At 39.9% G+C, this 20,598-nt stretch overlaps 1 protein-coding gene across 6 annotated transcripts in view; it reads left to right on the forward strand.

The window, feature by feature from the left end:
* prdm16 (PR domain containing 16) overlaps positions 1-20,598 on the forward strand; it is a 165,489-nt gene that overhangs the window by 127,949 nt on the left and 16,942 nt on the right. For 5 of the 6 annotated variants that reach the window (XM_053236326.1, XM_026925895.3, XM_053236329.1 and 2 more), the window contains exons 4-7: positions 11,471-11,608; positions 18,110-18,212; positions 20,056-20,257; positions 20,367-20,514. In XM_053236326.1, the coding sequence (XP_053092301.1) occupies positions 11,471-11,608; positions 18,110-18,212; positions 20,056-20,257; positions 20,367-20,514 (591 nt within the window). Of the gene's footprint in view, positions 1-11,470; positions 11,609-16,787; positions 16,920-18,109; positions 18,213-20,055; positions 20,258-20,366; positions 20,515-20,598 lie in introns of those variants that run through there. The other variant, XM_026925898.3, reaches the window with a different exon arrangement.

Here is a 20,598-nt window from a genome sequence, read left to right on the forward strand (position 1 = left end):
CCACAAAGAAAAGAAGGAAAAGGGAAAACCACACACACCAAACTCCATCATGAGGAAAGAGAGGTTTTTGCTAATCTCCGTTAGCAGTTGTGAGCTGGTCTTTGCGCTAAACACAAGCCGGTGTCTTCTGTTGGCTCTTTGATGCTATGCCAGGCTGTGTGTGTGTGTGTGTTTGTGTGTGTGTGTGTGTGTGTGTGTGTGTGTGATAGAACAGATTGCAGGTAGAACGTGTAATGTAGCTGGACTCTGATCCTGCCGCCGTTCCTTTTCCTGCTGACGCTCTCATGTTTCTCTATCTCTCTCTCCCTCAAGAAACAGGCCAGCTCTTCTGACAGTTGCAGCTTAGTAACATAATTATAAATGTACCTACAAAAATCTGGTGAGTTTTGTCGTTCTCTTTTTTTTATAGCATAGCGTCATTGTCCGTTCTCCTTTTTTCTCTGTCAAAGCCTTGCAACCTCCATTGAGGACATCAAGTTGTTTCAATAATCAGGCGCTGAAGCTCCAGGCATCGAAATTACGATCCTCCATCATTTAGCTTCAATCTTGAACTTGTTGACGAGGTCGGGAGCACGGCTCACAAGTTGGCTGATCTTGTTTCTACCACTGAATAACTAGCTACGGATCTCTGTCCAAGCCCTTTACCACAATTAGGGAGTCTGTGTCATTTTACCCCATGTGTGGCACATTTTCATTCTCCCTCGGCGGGGGGCGCCGCTATGATTAGCCTCATTATTCAAAGTCAGTGTGGGCTCACTGTTAAGAGTCATTTAGCCTTTATGTACTCATTTTGAAATGGACCTCGTCTGATGATGGGCTACACAAATGAAAGAGGGCAAAAAAAACTTGTCAATCCAGGCTGATATTGAAAGAAATTCTATATAGTGGGTCGTAATTGCTTCTTCCAGGGAGACTGTATATGCCAAGATGATTCTTGATGAAATATTGCAGTGAATTCTGAATTCTCCTCCATGTTCTCTTATAATCTGATGTTCACGTTACCCCAAGCACTGCTTTCTATCAAGATTAACCTAAATCTTTGGGTCTGGTTTGTAATGGAATGTTTCTTGGACAGTCTATTTTTTTTTAAACTACTTCAATATTACTTTTTGTGTAATGCACCTCTCACAGTTTCTATCCGGCTTTAAACTTCCTCCATGTCATGTGCATGGTTAAAAGTTAAGTTTTTATGCGGCAGCTTCAACCCTGAGCTCGATCTTTTCTGCCCGCTGGTCTTAATGAGCAAATCGAAGACAGATCCAGCCACCTGGGCATTAAAACCAACGCACAAGTGGGACCATGACGAAGATAAAACCTTCAGCGGTCTCAGGCTTGGCAGGAGGGAGAGAGACGTGCCCTGTGCCGTCTCTGTGCCCTTGTGTTGCATTTATACATGTGCCATTCTCCCCTCTGCACCTGCCCAGCCATAATGAGTCAATATATCTCCTCTCTAATTGCCCTAAATACATATCATAAAGCCTGGCCGTAAAAGGCGGACTTCCAAAGCCGGCTAGTAAAGCAAAAACACATAACGCACCAGCGCCATGCCTCAGCCGGCCATAACGAGAGCCTGTAAATTATTGGGCGAGAGGAGGGGGTACCATTTCATTATCGAGGTGCAGCCTGAAAATAACTTTTTTCTTCTTCAGCACTAGGTTTTTTTTTGCCCTTACTTCTTCACGTCTTTTTAAAATGATGCCCTCTGAGGCACATAGGCATTTCTAGGGAACTCCAAAAAAAATTCCTAAGGAAGAAGATGTGTATATGTGTATTCCATGCAACATAAGTTATTGGAACTTCCTTGTTGGCAAAATACACTCATGCCTCACTGCTAGATTACACTCGATGTATGCATTACTACAGCTGTTGATACACATATAAATACACATAACATGTAGTCACGAGTTGTTCCAAAATAAGCTACTATAACAAGACCGTAGACAGCAGCCAACCTCCAGTCCTCATACCCATTAATCTCCTCGCACAGTGACAAGTCACTAAATACACAGGCCCAAACGCTGACTTTTTTACACAGCTATCTCTCTATCCATCTATCTGTTGAGTTAAACGCTCTAGTGAATCAGAACCGCTGCCGAGCTTCCTCTCCTAGTGCAGCTTTGAGTGTGTTGCCGAGGGGTTAAGAGGGTCAGGAGCCGGGGTCATTGAGCACACGGGTTAAATGAGAAGAACGGGACCCCCTCCTCTGCCTCTCCCTCCGTCCTCTCATCAGTCTCTCCTTTCTCTCCAAGTCTCTTCAGTAATGAGCTGCTCTGCCGTCCTCTGGATCTGTCTGCGTCTCTTAAGAGGGCTCCAGCGCTGTCAAGCACTAATGCCTGCCAGCCGTTACAGAGGAACTCCAGCACTTATGGGCTGTGGCAACAAGGCATTTTAACAAAATGATAATTACACAATAAGTTAATGACTTTTAATATGAAACAAGAAATGTTTTACATGAATGCTATGTTTTCTAAAAAGAAAGTAGAACATCATTATGAATCAAGATTATCATGTCATTATGATCACCAGATCTGTAGCAGCACTTTGCTGCACCTGAAGCATTTTTATGCATTTCCAGAAACTTCAGGATTCCCTGTGCTCTCTCTCTCTCTCTCTCTCTCTCTCTCTCTCTCTCTCTCTCTTTCTGTCTTTCTTACTTTCTTTCTTTCATTAATCACAGCATCGTCTGAGTTTGCTGTCTTTATAGACCTGTTTATATTTAGCTGCGGTGATATTTAAGTTTTTGAAACATCTCTTCAACATCTGTTCGCGTGTTTGTGTCTTTGTTTGTGTGTGTGTGTGTATGTGTGTGTGTGTGTGTGTGTCATGCCTGTGTTCTGTCACTGCTCTTGTCCTGGCAGGAGCTCTATCAGAGAATTCTCTCCACAGTGGCAGTTCGGCCTTCCACTCACCAGCCGCACCGCAGGCCAGATGTGCTTTTACGAGTGTGGCCAGCCATAGTTGCCTACTTTTTAATTAAGCAGAGGCCTGCCCTCTCGAAATGAGGAGCCCCTGCAATCATAATTGCCTTATGGACAAGAGTGAGCCACAGTTTAACGTGCCCACTCACACACACTTTTTATATATATATATAGCTTATATACACACATATAGCACATAGCAGTGGGATAAGGGGGTTTCCTCATAAATTTTATTACTCCTCACAGACTTCCAAAGCTGTGTGTGTGTATGAGCAGTTAGGATCTGTTCGCATTCACTAATATAAGTAATGATACACCTGTGTTGTGTGCTGGCTCCATAATGACAGCGCAAAGGGGAAACAGGTAGTAAATCCTGCAGGTTTAACATCACATACTCAAACACAGAACCAGTCACAGGACTTTTGAAGGTGTGTGTGTGTGTTTGTGTGAGAGAGAGAGAGAGAGAGAGAGAGAGAGAAGCTTTCCAGATCCTGTCATTAGCTGTAATGAGTGATAGAGCAGATGGATTGTGAATTCCTGTTTGTTTCTGCTAGGAACAGAATTCCTGTTCAAATTTTTCAACACTGAGATTGAGAACTTTTTTGAAACCTTTAATGATCGCTCTGTCACTTTCCTCATCTTACTGGATATGTCTAGCTCACTTGTTAGCTAGGACGTTTAAAAAAAAAAACGAATAACAACAGCTACAAAAAACTCTATTTATTGTACACAGACATTAAAGGAAAGATCTGTAGCAGGCAGACAGATATTGTCCTGCAAGTGATTATTTTTGTACATCATCTGAAACAAGCACACATCCACTGAGTTGTTATGGCCCTCCGTTTCTCTCTCTGCTCTCTCAGAGTCATAGGAATGTCTGACAGCTCAGGGTGAGAGTGTGAGTGTGTGAGTGTGTGTGTGTGTGTGTGTGTGTGTGTGTCTTTATGCTTTTCTGTCATGTTATTATCCCACCCAGGTTTCAGCACTGGCCCGGCTTTTATTGATACTTGTCTGGGGTTGATTTTGTAAGGGAGGCTGAGGGAGGGAACTATTGCCAGGTCACCCAAAACACACACATACACACACAAACACACACACACACCTCATTCTCCTCCCTGGGCCTCTTCCCCACATCGTCCTCACTCTAGCCGAGTCCAGTGAAGTTAATAAAATATGATTAATGACCTCTCTCTCTTGCTTCTCAGTCTTGCAGTGTAATTTCTGTAACAGAGAAAAGCTGTCAGACAGAATTGCTCAGAGATCAGTGTTACTGGCACCCCCAACCCGCCCTTCACCCCGGACTCGGTCCAATCCATCAAAGCTGAGAGGCCAGGGGATGCTTCTGCTCTTCCTCACTCGCTTTATTGGACAGTTCTGAGTGGGCCCTCTATTGGGTAACACACACACACTCTGAGGTCCCCTCGGTACCTTGCATCTTCATTTCTTAGCCTTATCTGCAGCACCATTATCTTGTTACGACCATAGAATGAGTGAGACTTCCTCTCCTGAAGCACTCGCTTGTCTCCTTCCAGGCCTCCACTTGTCTGAAGATGCAGCTGTCTATCCATCTCACCTCATTTTTTCCCATGCACGCCTGGCCCCGAGCTTTGATGCCTGCTTTGCTGTGGGTGTGACTGGCGTGTGTCTGGATCAGAGGCAGCTTGAAGGAGTTAGGGAGTGTGTTTGTGTGTGTTTGAGATGTGGAGTAATGGCTCCTGCCACTGTAATGAAGGCGGCAGGATATCCTGTGTCAGAGTTGCAGGTTAGACTTGCACTAGATAAGGTGTAATGAATGAACATGTGTGTGTATGTGTGTGTGTGTGTGTGTGTGTGTGTGTGTGTAGCAAGAGCAAGAAGTAGACAGAGGCCAAGAAAGGTGGTAAAAAGATGCCTCAGAGCCTAAATTAGAACACACAATAAACCCCATGAATTAGACATTATTAAATCCACTGACTTTAAAGAAGTAATTTAGTTGAATCTTTTCAAATTTTTTTATTCTAAGTCAGCCAAGACATGTTTGGTGTCCACTTCTTTATTTCTTGCACAAGCCTCCAGTTTTGCATCAGTCAAACTGTACATGTAAATCATCACACACTTCCCTCAAAACGTGTCGAGTTGTTAAGTAATTGTGAATCTTCTCACTTTCTACATAATTCACATAGCACAGAGTTTGGTATCACTCCATCCAAGTGTTAGATACAGGAACAAGATGTAGCTTTTAGATCTGGAAAGTCATTAAAGTTATTCAGATGGTAATAGTTTTCATTTTATTTGTTTATAGTTATACTTATTAGCCTAAATAGCATTGGTGAGACAAACAATATGTGATAATTCCGACATGCAGCTTATATAGTGCTAAACTGTGAGCTATATTAGCTTCCAGTGCAAAACTAATGAAGCAAACATCAGACACCAAGCATGAAGGTCAGCTACATTTGTCCAAACTATTCCTATAACTCTTCCCGTTCCTAATGTTGTTCTTATTTATCTTTGTAAAGTATTAAGCGTTAAGTATGTAAGCCTTTTTTAATCACACTTCTAGAGATGGTTTCAGAATGACCATCATGTGAGTGAACCCCTCGTGTGATCAAATAACGGTATAATTCCTTGCGTGATCAAATGCAGCTGGTGTCTCAGCTTATAAAGAGAGGACCTGCCACTGAATGGAGGGATATTTTGAATGTTCAGAGTAACGCTAAACATAAAGATTTGAACAGACAGACAGAGCTGCTCTCAGACTTGCAGGCAGTGGCAGTGAATTACGATGTCACGGTGCTTGGCTGAAGTGCGAGGCCACTCGGGAGAAGCAGACCGGACTGTGAGGAGAGAGTGATAGAGTGTGAGAGTTCACATCTATTCATGAGGAGGAGAGCCTGACCTTTCCGCTCTTTTCCCTCATTTCCTTGCTCCTGCTCTCTACAGAGCTCGTGCATGACTGCCCTCTAGCTGCCAGAGAGTTAGAGGGCTTCATCTCTCTGTCCGTTTCTCTTTCCCTGTCATATTCAGCGATGGACAGTATTCCTGATACATGATACTGATACATTTGAAAAGGTCAGAAGATTGGTGTGTAATTCTTCTTTCAAATTACTTTTGCATTTAGAGAGAAATGACAGAGACAGAGTAGAATGCTGACTCACCTGTTTTCATCCAAAATGTTGCAAAAAGCTTGATTTTTATTACTGAGATGTTTAATAATACTGTATATATATATATATATATATATATATATATATATTACCTGCCAGGCGCAAAACTCTTGCCAACACATGAGAGTAAAATAGAACAGCAGGTTAACATTTGTCGTATAGTAACACTTTAGAAACCAAAGAGATGATTTAATGATTCAGTGCAAACAGTGTAGTTTCTGAAGGTTACTTAGCAGTAGCTATTATTCACTTGAAGGCTAAAGGTATCCTCAGTATCAACTGAAGTGGCATTTTACAATAAAATTTAAGTATATTCAGTATATTTCTAAATTGAATTTTTCATTTGCTAAGTATGTTGTAATACATTTCAGAATACATTTAGATATACAGATGGCTGACAGCTTAAAGGAAAACCGGAGGCTCTGTTGTACTTTGGGGGCATTTATTTTTGCTGGAATGATTTATGTACACTTGTGCACTTACACAGAAGCGTCACTTTAAACCAATACAAAGTTCTTCTGAATGATCTCCTTTATCCTGTGAGGAAACATTTCTATCCTGATAGGTGTGGTCTCATTCATGATGACTCTGCCCCATCCACAGAGGATGAGGGCTCACTGAACGGTTTAATGAGGATGTAAATGATGTAAATCATATGCTATGGCCTTCACACTGAACAGATCTCTAACTAATTGAACACATGGGAGATTCTGGAGTGTGAAACATTAATCAAAACACCAGCTGAGTGAATCTTTTGGAAGAATGGTGTTCATCGCTCCAGTACAGTTCCAGAGAGATGTAGAGTCTGTGCCAAGGTGCATTAAAGCTGTTCTGGTGACTTGTTGTGACCTAACACTTTACTACCACACTTTATTTATTTATTTTTCCTTTAATTTGTCTCTATTTTGCCCATGCCTGGTCTTTTTGTATCCACTTTAGTCCTGTGCCAGATTTATTTTGTTAAGTGTTTGGTTTGATCAGGTCTGGTACAGAAGACGCAACAGCGGAACATTCACTTACATTAAAATCAAAAACTATTAGTACTCAATAATTATTAGATTATTAAGTGCTTTATATTGAGTTCGTATTACATACTGCTGTGTGAAAGTAAAGCATTAAAACAGACTGACCAAGCACACAGCCTCATTTTCTGCTTCTGTTCTGATGTTTTACACACACGAACACACACACACATACACACACACACACACACACAATCTGGCCTTTCCCCAGGATACGAGGACAGATATTGTGTGTGTGTGTGGCCTAGTGAAAGATGAAGAGCTCTCTGCAGTAGCCATTGTGTTCAGCTGTTCCCTGCAGAAGTGTTGGCAATGCTTTCCTGTTTTCTGCCTGCGAGGCCATCTAGCACTCGGAATTCTTTCAACGTCCTATATTTCTAAAACACACCGAACCAGAAGCAGGAAATCTAACAGGACCCATCTGACTGCTGTAGTAACTGCTTCATCCATGCTATCAGTGATAGAAATGCTACATGTTGTTCAATTATATTACAGTAGAGTGTACTTATAATCACTGATAACTAGGCCTGGGTGATATGACAGTATGGAATACATATAAATGACCTCACATTACATTTGTTTGAGAGAATTTCGCTTGTTGTCAGTACTTAATAACACTGACCAGCAGAGTGGGCGTTAAAATCTCTTTTATGTACGTCATTTCATTTTTCTTCATTAGTTTATTTTTGTAGATGTTAAAAGCAAATATGACTGACCTGATTAATATTGCCTATTTTTGCATATTTTGATTATTATTATACAATAATTTTGCACACATATTGCACATTCTTGCTAATAACTTGAGCATTTAGATATTAAATCATACACACACACAAACACACTCACACGTGCACACACTCTAGTCTAGTCTTAGATGGTGTAAAGTTACAGATATGAGTGTGTCTTTCTTTGTGCAACCTCTTGACTCGCCACCTTTTAGTAACCCTGTACTAAGAACGAAGCGAAACGTTTCCACAATGTGGTTTAGGTTTGAAAACTACCGCAGGGCTTTCTATAGACACACACACAGCTTGCCCTTACTGCATTGTGACTTCCCTATCTGTGCAGAGCGGCATCCAAACACCTAGCGCAGGAGTGTGTTATCCCTTAGCGAAGGTGTGATTATTTTAGCATAGCAGTAAGAAAAAAAAATGTAGTGTGTATACGCACTGGAGGCCTGTAAGCCCATGAGCATGTTAAAGGAGCCAGTTTAAATGGTTCTCTGTTCCAGGTTGTATAGTGCTGAAGAAATCATGTCTGATAGGGTTGTAAAATATTGATATGTTACAGGTACGGCTGGCGGAGTCGTGACTGCAGGTGACATTTTACAGGCTACTTACTTTGTTCACCATATCAGTCATGCAGAAGTGAACAGCCTAGCACAGTTAAAGTGCTGCGTGTGTGTGTGTTTGTGCGAGTGTGTAAGCAGCTAAGGTGCCAGCTGACAGTTTGATAAGGTTTTGGAGGAATTTCTCTGCAAAGCCTAGCTTTATAGGTCAAATCAAAATACTGGTGTTACTTCTGTTAGGCTGTGTGTAAATGTTTTTTTTCTTTTCTTGTCATCGCTTTTGCACTCCCGTAGTCCTTCTGCATTTGATTAGCTTATAATATGTCTATTGGCTGGTTCAGAGGTCATACCGTTTCTCCACACACCTTTCACCAGCATTAGTGTCAAAGTGCAGCAACACCTTAGAACATCACACACTATAGTTCCTTCATTTAAAGGTGTTGGGAAGTAAAAAAAAAAAAAAAAAAAACATTTAGGTGTGTTTCGACACACCCTTTTCTCACCTTATGACACATATCCAAACACAGAGCCGACACCTGTGTTTTTCCTACAAGTCCATTAGTTGGTGTGGCTCCTCGCACCAGATGAGGGTAATAAGGCCCTTAAAAAAAGAGCTCTGAGGGGCTCGGTAAGCTTAAAGTAGAAGTAGGAGATTTCCCCCTGGCCAATCATGAGGAAGAGTCACATGGGTAGTGAGGAACGAGTAGGGAGGGACAGATTATAATTTTATAATTCTCACATGTGCCACTACCTTTCCAGGAAAGTGTCACGGTGACGTCAGAGGATAAATAAATAAGCAGTTCTCTCTTTCCCTCCCTCATTCCTTTTCTCCCTTCTTCCTTTTTATTGTGCTGTATATAAATCAGTGTTCCACCTGGAGCCAGAGTGTTTGCAGACTTCCAAACACCCAGAACACACCCCCAGCTAGCGCTCAAGGTGTGTGATGTGTTTTTGAACCCAGCCTTGGCCAAGCAGCCCCAGCAACAGCACCCCCTCCACCCCTCCACCCAGCTCAAACTGTTTCCCATCTCTTAATAAAACATGTACGATACCTGTAGCAGGAGTCGCCCTAGGCCTGCCAACAAGCACTCCCTCACTTAAACATGTTCATGTGTGTGTCTGTGTGTTGTGTGTGTGAGAGTATTCAGAGTGCAGGACCATTTCCTCCTATGCCTGGTTAGTTTTCAGTAACTGTTTTCGCACATAAACCGGAGCCCTGCTCTCTATCATCCCAGACCTTTTCCCATAAATTGCGGCAGCAGTAGCTCTCTCCGAAGCAACAGCTTTACAATGTCATTCCTGCATTCGAAAATACCAGACTGAAAGCCTTTTGTTAGTCAGGTGAATGAACGGGTTGTTAGTGTAGTGTAGTTAGTGCAGCTTCATATCTACCACCTCATGCCAAAAAGTGACCTGTAGACATGAACGTAAATAGACAATGGCATAGATCCAATTTCCATTTTTTTTTTTACTATTCCAAACAGCCCACTTGCTCCTATTACAGACCCCGATGGACTTCTTACACGTGAAATGCCACATTCTTTATCTTGATTTGACACTAATACAAGTTGTGTCTATAGGCCATTTATTTTAAAAAAGTGAGGATTGGCACTGACACTCCCGTGATGCTGATCAAACCAAGTAACAGCAAACCCTCATTTTAGACATACTACATTCTTATCAACATTCACACAAACCGCATTTTAGCAGCCGTATTCTCTGTAGTCTGTTTAAAATCACTTAAAATAGGACTCATGGTTATGCAGCATTTTCTGCCTTTTAAAACTGACCAGAAACCATTGGCATCTTTTTTTTCTGTCATTCTGACTTTATATTACCCAGACGTAATAAAATAAAAATATTGAATTTATTTATTTGTTTGTTTGTTTGTTTATAAGATTAAGTATAATTAAGTGGAGGAAGAGGCTGAAGTGTTACTAAAATTCAGCAACTACAGTTGCTCTCTTGAATGAAAAATTCTTCAGCTCCTAAAAAACAAGTGCTTATATAAGATTAGATTTCTCATTAGACATACTGAACATGAAGTTGTAAAATAAATCTGATCCAAAAGAACGTGCACTGTGTTCTGTTTTGTCTTATGCCAATTCTTGTATAATATTATATAATATACTGTACTGTATTTTTATAGTTATTACTAAATATAACCTTTAGTGTGATTTTAACCAGTTATAATTAAAATCTTGCAAAACATTAATTTTAGTTACAATTAAACTATTAAACTTAACAACCATTCAACTAAATTTCAGAATTGATGCTTTGAAAGGAAATGTTTCTAATAATCATTCTTCCTGTCGAAGTTTGAAAAATCTCACTAAGCCCAAAAACATCACACCATCGCAGATTTACAGCTGCTTGGATTTATGCTGTGTGGATATTTTGTTTCGCTCTTTATTGCTGACTGCCCACTTGATATTTTGTTTCAACTTGATAGAGCAGAACCAAATATTCTTTCAAAGTTTTTGTTTTCAAAGAGGTACGCGGCAATAATTTAGTGAGGCTCTTTTCACTGTGGGTGGGGAGCATATTGATGGAAGAGAGAGGGGATTTTTTTCCCCTCCCGTTTTGCTATAAATCTTCCCCACCGTGAACGCCGTTCACGCTCCTTCCGGTCATTTCCTGACATTCGGTCCATCTCCTCCTCTCCTTAGTCCCCCCCCCTCCCTTGTCATTCTCCTTTCTCTGCAATAAGTAACCAAACACCACAAACTTCACTTCCTCGATGGTGTCAGGTTAGCCGACGCTGATCAGGCAGGGTGTCAGGGGGTCTGTGGAGAAGGAACGGTTTTTCACTCAGAGCCTTTCCAAAGGAGATTTAAGAGCTTATCTAGTCTTTAAAGGGAATTTTCGCTGATAGCCGTCAATATGTGCCATAATGGCAAGGGAAATTATTTGCATTATATCAGCATTTTATCACCACTCTCTTAAATACATACAACTATTTATACAAATAATACAAAAAAATTATTTTAATATGATTTACCATCACTATATAGCTTCAGTGTGCCAGACTGATTATAGCCTCGATATCATTTTGGACGTGATCTAATCAACTCTGTGTGTGTATTTGTGCTACAGGTAGTGGACGACATGGGCAATGTGAAGTTCTGCCTGGACGAAGCGCTGGAGGCTAGCGGGAGCTGGCTAAAATACGTACGGGCAGCACCGTCCTATGAGGAGCACAACCTGGCTGTTTGTCAGATTAGTGAAGATCAGGTCAGCTGCCTTTCCTTGTCGTGTTTGGTCCACTCTGCTCTCTCTTCCCTCTGTGGCTCTTTGTCTCACACACTCTTTTTTTAGTCCTCCATTCCATTCACATTAACTTGTAACTCTGTGTCCTAGCCACAAACCTACATGTAATACCACAATCCCATCCTAAAAGGGAAATTTAAACATATTAATAATTAAAGTCTCTTTTATACGTAGACCAAAAGCCAGATGAAATCATATTTCTTTCCCCCAAGCATACAGCTCAAAGACAGAAACCGGCCTCATAACAGGCCTCAGGTTTAGGATATTTGCCCATTTGTACTGTCAAGTGAAAATATTCCTAAATGAAATGTTGAGCTTTTAAAATGTCCATTCATATAACACCACCTTCAGACCGGTTGCAAGGATTTGAAGATAGTATTGATGAAGTCATGAGTCATAAATCAATGACTCAGCCTAAGTAAATAAATGTGATTGGGTGCTAAAATTTAGCTGCTGGCAGACAAACACACTCGCCATTGCAGTTCTCACTCGCGGTTTCGTCATGGACTGGTATTGACACAGTGAATTGACTAAAGCCACAATCCTCGTCCAGCATGTTAAGAGACACACAGCAGTTGGTACTGTCAGGAAGACGTGGAGAGGACCTGCTGATGTCACGACACTGACTCTCCAACAATAGATAACAGCAAGGGCTATTGTTTGTACAGGGCCGCTCTCAGTGTCTGTGTGTCAAAGGAAGTGAGTCAACACTCCTATAAAAGAGTGTATGATATAAGTCAGGAGAAGAGGACACTACTGAAACTTGGAATGGCTTGAATATAGTTCCTGTCTTCTTTGAAACGCTGGGTAGGGATTTATTGTCTATGAGATAAGATACCTGGTAATTCAGATACACACAGTTTTAAATTTATTCATGGAAGCCTTTGTGTGCTTCTGTATATGGTTTATTAACCGTCAGAGGTCTGCGCCTATTTTAGCCCATTTTTGATAACTACGGTTTACAGGCAATAAAAATTCCCCCATTTCAAATACGTAAGTGGTATTTTATATCTTTTTTTCAGCACAGGTTGATGATGCAAGATAACTAATTTCCACTTTGAAAACAGAGAATAAATAAAAATACAAAACCTTTGTGGAGTCCTGGCTGTAATCAACTAAGTAACTTAGCTAACTAACTAACTAACTAACTAAATAAATAACTGTGAAGCTACAGGTGGATTTGCAATAGTGTTTTGTTTTTCGTTAAACCACTGACCTTTTTAAAAATTTAAAAGAATGCCAAGTGATTACTAAATTGTTAAATAATATTTAAGACATGATCTTTAACAGCACAGACACTTTTGCAGACTTTTGCATGTTAAAATGTAAAAAGAGAATGTTGCAGGTTTAGAGAATGTGGGATCTTTGATCTGCTTTTGCTGTAATTATATATATATATATATATATATATATATATATATATATATATATATATATATATATAATTTTTTTTTTTTTCAAAACTGAGGCAGTTCTACAGTTCTGCTTGTTTCTGCCTCCATCGAGTACTTTAGTGGTCAGCTAATGCCAGTTTAGACCATGTCCCTGTCTCGCTCTCTGTCTTTTTGAACAGAATCTCAGTGAGCAGCAAAAGCCTTGGCCTTTGTCCCCTTCGTCTTTTTTCTCTCGTTCTTTCTTCCTTTCTGTCCCTGTGCCTCCACTGTCGACGGGGGCAAGCAGCGTGGTCACCATCCTCTTTGAGCATGGCACGTGAAACATAAGCCTAACAAACAGGGGACGATGGGAGGGGGCGGAGGGACGGCCTCAGAGACTGACAACCAACAATTGACTTCAACTAGCAAACCTGATCATTAAAGCCCTTTCACTTGAATGACCAGCCACTGCTGAGCTCAGGCGAGAATAATAGCTCCTGCTGAAATAAATGTATGGTTCTGTTTACTTTTCCTCTTCTTTTGGACAGCTAGCTGTTTTTTTCCTCCTTTTTTTCCTCTTCGTTCTTTTATGCACATTTTATGTGATGTCTTGCAGCCTATGGCTTATTATTTATTCAGAAAGGCGACACAATGCAAAAATGCATAATTCATCGAACTTTGGACTTTGCCGTTCTATTTGAACATGCACAATGCATGAGCGCTATAGGAAATATGTGCACGCCCAGCAAATTCAGATGCGGCTGTAACCTTTTAAAACTCGACCCGGATCATTTATTTACTTGTTTACACATTTGTCGTTTGCGTCCCAGTCCCAAAACACACAAAGCTGACCATGTATAATGTATTTCATTCGCCCAGGTCCTTTTTTTTTCCTTACTGTGGTTTTTGTGCCTGGGCTTTTTAAACCTAATCCGGATGTCAGTGGCTGACACTTAAAGTGTGAATGGCTTTGAATAATAAGTGTCACCTACAGTGAAAACAGTGCAACACTTTAGCAAAAAAAAAAAAATATTCACAGCTACATTTCAGATACTGTAGTTTTAGCAGTATTATCTACAGAGGTGTTGCAAAACTGCCACTTGAGAGCTAACTTTTTAAAGACGTGTCAACAGAGAGACTAGAAAGTGCAGACCTGAGATTAGATTCACAGCTTAACACCCATTCTAGGGAGGAACTTAGAAAAGTTTATTGCAGTTAAAAGTTAAGGTGACAGAGACTCCCGACTATTGGAAAGCTGACTCTGATAGCAATAGCAATAATGCTGGTGAAAATGTTGAGCTTTTCCTCTCTGGATTAAAGCAGCCAGCCCGTTAACCCCCTGACCCTCAGCTGTCATTTCTTGAGATGCACTTAAACCGTTTGTCATAACAACTGAAGTATGACGCCAGACCTGCCATGCCATCTCCTTCTGTTTGAGAAGAGTCTCACACACACACACATACACACACACACACACACACACACACACACACGTCTTTCCCCACAGTTAGACTTTGCCTAAATAAAGGTACTGGAATATGAAAGCTTTGTTCATTCTGTGTTTTTTGTATTATGTTAAAGTTTTGTTTCTGTTATACTAATCAAACCTAATCAGGCTTGCTTTGTGTTTAGTCTGGTGTTTCTTAGTTACAAACCACCAAACAAGGGTCAGTTTTCTGGGCACATGTTAGTTCTAGTCAAGACTAAATTAGAATTTTCACTAGAGAATCATTATTTAACAGTGCAGATTAGTCTGTAGACAGAAATATATATATAGTGTATGGCAAGCATATGTTTCTCAGTACAGTAATTCCATATTTACAGTGAAAACATCATAACTTGTTTTATCATCATGAATATTAGCAGTGTGAGTTGATTTCTTGTTTCTTGTCTGACTGTCGCATGGCTTTTGTATGAAATGTTAATAAACAGATCTGGAAATCATAAAAGGACACCCATACATGGTTGAAATTTCAGCTCCTGCCCACTTTGTGTGTTTCTGAACATATTTATGGCTGCCCAAGTTTATGCACATGTTCACTTTCTTGTCAAAGCACACTCATATATAAGAGTGTGTATGTCCATGTGTGTGAGTGTGTGTGTGTGTGACAGAGGGGGGATTATAGTGTGTCACACTAGTGATGGATGATGCATCTGCCCCAGCACTTGAAAGCGATGTGAGGAGGTCAAGATGCCCCTCTCAGTGCTGTCGGATCCTCAAAAGATTTACTGTAGAGACAGCTTCGCACCATCATAATGGATGGCTTCAGGGGGAAAGCAAGACATTAGCATATGCCTGCAGCAAACGTGCGCTGGACTCATCTCGGTTTAACAGCAAACTTTAGTCTGTGCTTCTGCATATAGCACAGTTGAAGTGTGTAAAATTTCATCCATCAAATAAATCCATTAAAGCAAATGGAAACAGTTTCAGTGTGGCACAGTGAGGTTTTCCTCGTTAGTATAGTGGACAGTCTCTGCACAAGCCGACTTTCCCAAAGATCTTAAATGAATCAATTATTCGTTTGAGAAAGTGCAAAAAGTGGTAGCTTATGGTATCAAAATAATTTAACTGTCATATAACAACAAAAAAATTAACACAACAGAATCAAATCAAATAAATAAACAAATCAAATCAAATATCCTAAACTCAGAATAATATATCTTTAAGCATTGCATTTAGATTACCTGATTTTAATCAGATAATTTATAATTAGCTTTTTACAGCAACTAAACTGTCCTATTCATCTTGAAATTCATTTTGTAATTTTCTGGCATGGTGTAACAGAAAAACTGTAGGTGTAACAATCTTAAAAATACAAAATTATATAATACATTATTTACAATTCTGAAATTATTAATTGCATAATTACAGTGTTTTAAATAACCACAAACCACCTAATAATAATAATAATAATAATAATAATAATAATGAAAATGACCTTTAGGTTACATATGCTCAGTAAAATATTTATCATCGATATTGTATTAGCTAATAAATTTGTAGGTTAAATTATAACATTAGTGGTTCGTGTGACAATTCAAACCTCTGTAAATATTCGTTAATATTTTTCTTTTTTGTATCTCAGAAGGACGGATTACTGTAACGTCTTCTGTTTCTAAAGCGTGTTTTTTTTAAATCATTATTTATTTTTAGAAACAGTAAAAATCATTATGGCAGTTTGAAGTTTGTTTGCGATAGTAAATTGTGAAAATGCGGTCGGTGAAAAGGCAACAAGCAAAATCAGGTGCGTGTGTGTGTGTGTGTGTGTGTTAAACGCGAATCTAAAAAGAACTCCGTTAAGCATCGTTACCATGGCGATAACAATCAGCGCGTGCCGTTTGTATGATCGTTTTAAAGGCGGGTTGGGTTCACGGGCAGGAGGCGCGTTCTGTGCGTTTTGTGCGTTTGTGCGTGGCTGACAGATGAATCTGTCGGTCAGAGGAGGGGAAGATAACGGGGAGGGTCCTCCTGCGCGGCACATCACTCCGTCCTTTCAGCTTGTGAGATAAGAAGAGGAGGAGTGGCCGGGCCGGGAGCGCAGGGCCGTGAGGGGACTGTCGCTTAATGATCGAGACGCGCTCAGGTCCGCTCATCGAAACACACTGCTCAGCTCAGCTGCGGAGAGAGAGAGAGAGAGAGAGAGAGAGAGAGAGAGAGAGAGACAGAGACAGAGAAAGGAAGGGAGAGAGAGAGAGAGAGCGCGGTGAAGACTCGCTCTGTCCCCGCTGTCTCCTCCTCCCGGTGCTGGGTGGAAGAGTCCCGGCCTGCCGCGAGCTGCTTTAATGAGACTATGGGTTGTGTGGTGAACTCTACCGGGACGGAGCTGCTGCTGCGACTGGAAGCGCTGAGATCAACCGCCCGACAACTTCCCCAACTCTACCCGTTCCCGGAAAACAGAAAGGTCAGATACACTATCCTTACCTCCGTCCAGCGCTACCATACTACTAATAATCATAATAATCATAATAATAATAATAATAACAATAATAATAATAATAATAATAATAATAATAATAATAATAATAATGAAGAATAGCTTATTGTGGGGAATATTCCGTTTCCCGTACCGACCAAAAACTTTCGGCCAACTTGTGAAACATACCTGTGAGCTGTCACAGCATTAGGCCGGGATGATTGAGTTACTGCCGCGTTTGTAGACGTTAAAACCCCGATGCTACACGACATAGTGTGAAAAATTAGTACACCACCTACTGTAACTATAGTAACTTATGGTGCCCTACTATTTTTGTCACCCTATCTAGTACAGTAGTATGCGGTTTGGGCCGAAGCCCGTTCGTGTGTGTGTGTGTGTGTGTGTGTGTGTGTGTGTGGAGGCTCTGTTTGGCCTGGTGCTGAGCGCCCCCGTGAGGCCGCGGCGTGTAGCGCCTCTACTTTGTGGCCTTATTGTTGTTTGATTAATGATTTGTCCTGTTCAGCTGAGCTGTGTTACATATTTGTGCTTTCCTTATCCGTCTAATCGTGTGGACTAACACACAGTGTGTAGATTAATAATGTTCATGTACTATTGTTTTCTCCAAATGAGATTGTGGTTAAAGTTGTGTATAATGTGGGGTGTGTAAATGCTGTGCAGTGCAGTGTGTGTGCCTGCGGAGCGACAAGGGACAAATGCAATATATATAATCATGCAATATGCAATATCTAAATTTAACTGTATTTTTCTGATCTGTGTTCATTCGTTATTAACCCGAATTGTCAGGTAAAGTCTTCAATGCACTTCGTGTAATATTTCGTTTTCATTTCAGTTGTGCATTATTGTTTTTGGGGTTTGCTTTCTAGTTTATTAATTATTTTGCTTTTCTGCAAATATTTATTCGATTCACGGACCCGGGTTTGAAATATTCTAACTTGAAATTAAACAAGGGGCAAAATCGAAAACGTCTACAATTTACAATTCAATTCAATTGCAAAATCTAATTTGGTATAATAATAATAATAATAATAATAATAATAATAAAAAGAAGAAGAAGGAATTATTTGTGCAGCAGTATTTTATTAATTTCTATTTTTTTTCTTATTTGTTCTGTGTTGTGTCTTTTCTGTCTCTATAATGTTTTTTTTTTTTTTGTGCAGATTTATTATAAAGCCATTAGGGATATTGAAGTTGGGGAGGAGTTGCTGGTTTCCATGAAGGACGGAATTTTTCCCGAGGGCTCGATGGCACCAAACCTGGAAGGTAAGATGAATGCGCTAAATGAACGCAGCCCTTAAACAAAACTCCGCCGAAAACACACACACACACACACACACACACACACACACTATACAGAGTTAGGCGCGCGCGCGTGAGAGCGTGAGAGAGAGAGAGAGAGCGAGGGTGTGTGTGTGTGTGTGAGTGTGTGTGTGTTTGTGTGCAGAATTAGCACATGGCCTATAATGGAAATTAAATGAATTTATAATTTATATTTTTCACAGAGAAAATGTACCTGCTAAACTAATGAACACCAACTGACGAAGTGATTTGGGGAAAAAATAGACACTAATCATTAATTAATACTAATTAATATTCATATCGAAGACATACCTTACATTTACAAACTGATTTGTTTTTAGGAGAATATAAAAAATAAAACAAGGAGCATAAATTAAATAAAAATAAAAATAAAAAGTTTAAAAAATAAATAAAAATTAAAATCTGTCATAAGAACTTGTCATGAATACCATGAATTATGTTTATTAAAATTAGGGATTAGCACTAATGCACTTGGGAATTGCTCTGTTTTAGACAATTTTTCAGCAAATTCAATTTTTATTTTATTTTTGTTATTTTTAAAATTATAATAATAAATGACAGCATTTCATTTTTATTTTTTATTTGTCTCTATGTCATAGGAGAATTAGAGGTGTATGAATAGTCATTTGATTTTAAAGGAGAAACTACAAATAATGCATGAACGTCACACGATATAAAATGACTCGCGCAGGTTAAAATATCTGTTTGCTGCAGACATTCTCTAATATACTGTTTTGTTGAATAGATTTTCATGATCTTTCTGCAAAAAATGAGAGAGCAGCTTAGAAATGGCGCAATGGAGAGAAGACCCTCTGAAAGGGCAAGTGTGAGCGAAAGTGAGAGATCTTGGCTAAGATCGAAACAGAGCCATGGAAAGAGCCTGTGTAGACGCAGCAGAGTCGGGCCAATTCAAAACACAGAATGAAAAGACAAAAACACAAAGGGGAGTGAATATGGTCGAGAGAATAAATCTGTCAGAGTCTGAGAGGCCAACAGATAGAAGGAACGAGAAAGAGAGAGAGAGAATGAAGGAGAGAGCTCTCTAGACCTCTTCCTCTTGGCTTATCGGTGCTGGAATTTCGAGTGGGGCTTGAGGAGTCTCAGGGGACCTCACCCATGCTCACAGATTAGCCGCTAAACTGCACATAATTGTATTCCCCCTACTTCTCTCCAAGAGCTATTAGTTCCCCTTCCCCCCCCCCCACCCCCCCTTTTTTTTTCCAGAATTCCCGGTCCTTAGTGCTGCTGATGGGACAGAGAGATAATGGAACAAATTCATTTTTATGCCCCTTGTCCAAAAAAGCCTTTGGCATTGAATACCCTGTTTCAAAGTTGCTGAACTTAAAATGCTCTAAAAAACATCAGGATGTCATCATGGAAAAGTTTGCTGGTTTATTAGTTTGACCTTGGTGATAAGTATTATTATATCAAACTTAGGTTTGTAGGCTAAAACCGGAAAGCTATTGTTTATTTTTTGGCAGTTCCTACTTCCTACTTCTTAGTACTTCCTGTGTTCATTGTGATTTTGAAGTAATTAACATGGTTATTGAAACAATGTCAACTTGTCATCTTCTTGAAGTAGCGATACAGTCCTTTAATTCACAAAACATTATCTAATGCTTATGTTTACACATGATTATTATCTGTTCCCAGACCTAGCTTAAATCTCTGTATTACTGCCCCAAAAATTTACAGTATTATCAATAAAATGATTATTACTAATAATTAGATTGTGTTTAGGTGATGACAATTATGCAATAATTTTGGAATGTTCTTTCACTCTCAGATGAGCAAATGTACCGCTGTGAAGACTGTGATGAGCTCTTCTCGTCAAAGCTGGAGTTGCGACGGCATCAAAAGTACTCCTGTAACACCGGCAGCTCTATTTTTGATTCGTTAAGTGAAGACCTCAAACAGGAGCGAGACGACAACGATGAACCAGTGCATGAGTGTAAAGACTGTGAAAAGATCTTTCCCAGCGAGTATAGGTCAGTGTCAGGAGCTACTTTGCTGTTAACATGATTGAACGTTTCCTTAAGTTACATTGTAAAGAATGAGTATTTCTGAAATGTTGATGTTTTTAACATGTTTTCTTAGTCTTGGCCAGCATATGGTTGTACACACAGAGGAGAGGGAGTACAAGTGTGACCAGTGCCCCAAAGCTTTCAACTGGAAGTCCAACCTCATTCGTCATCAGATGTCACACGACAGTGGAAAGCGCTTTGAGTGTGAAAACTGTGATAAGGTACTAATTTCAATGAGTTAATAATTCAATAATTCAATTGATTTAAATAAAATGGTCAAATAAATAATTATATGTAACAAGAGT

This window comes from Pangasianodon hypophthalmus, chromosome 8 (assembly GCF_027358585.1).
Source record: "Pangasianodon hypophthalmus isolate fPanHyp1 chromosome 8, fPanHyp1.pri, whole genome shotgun sequence".
Classification (NCBI taxonomy): Eukaryota; Metazoa; Chordata; class Actinopteri; order Siluriformes; family Pangasiidae; genus Pangasianodon; species Pangasianodon hypophthalmus.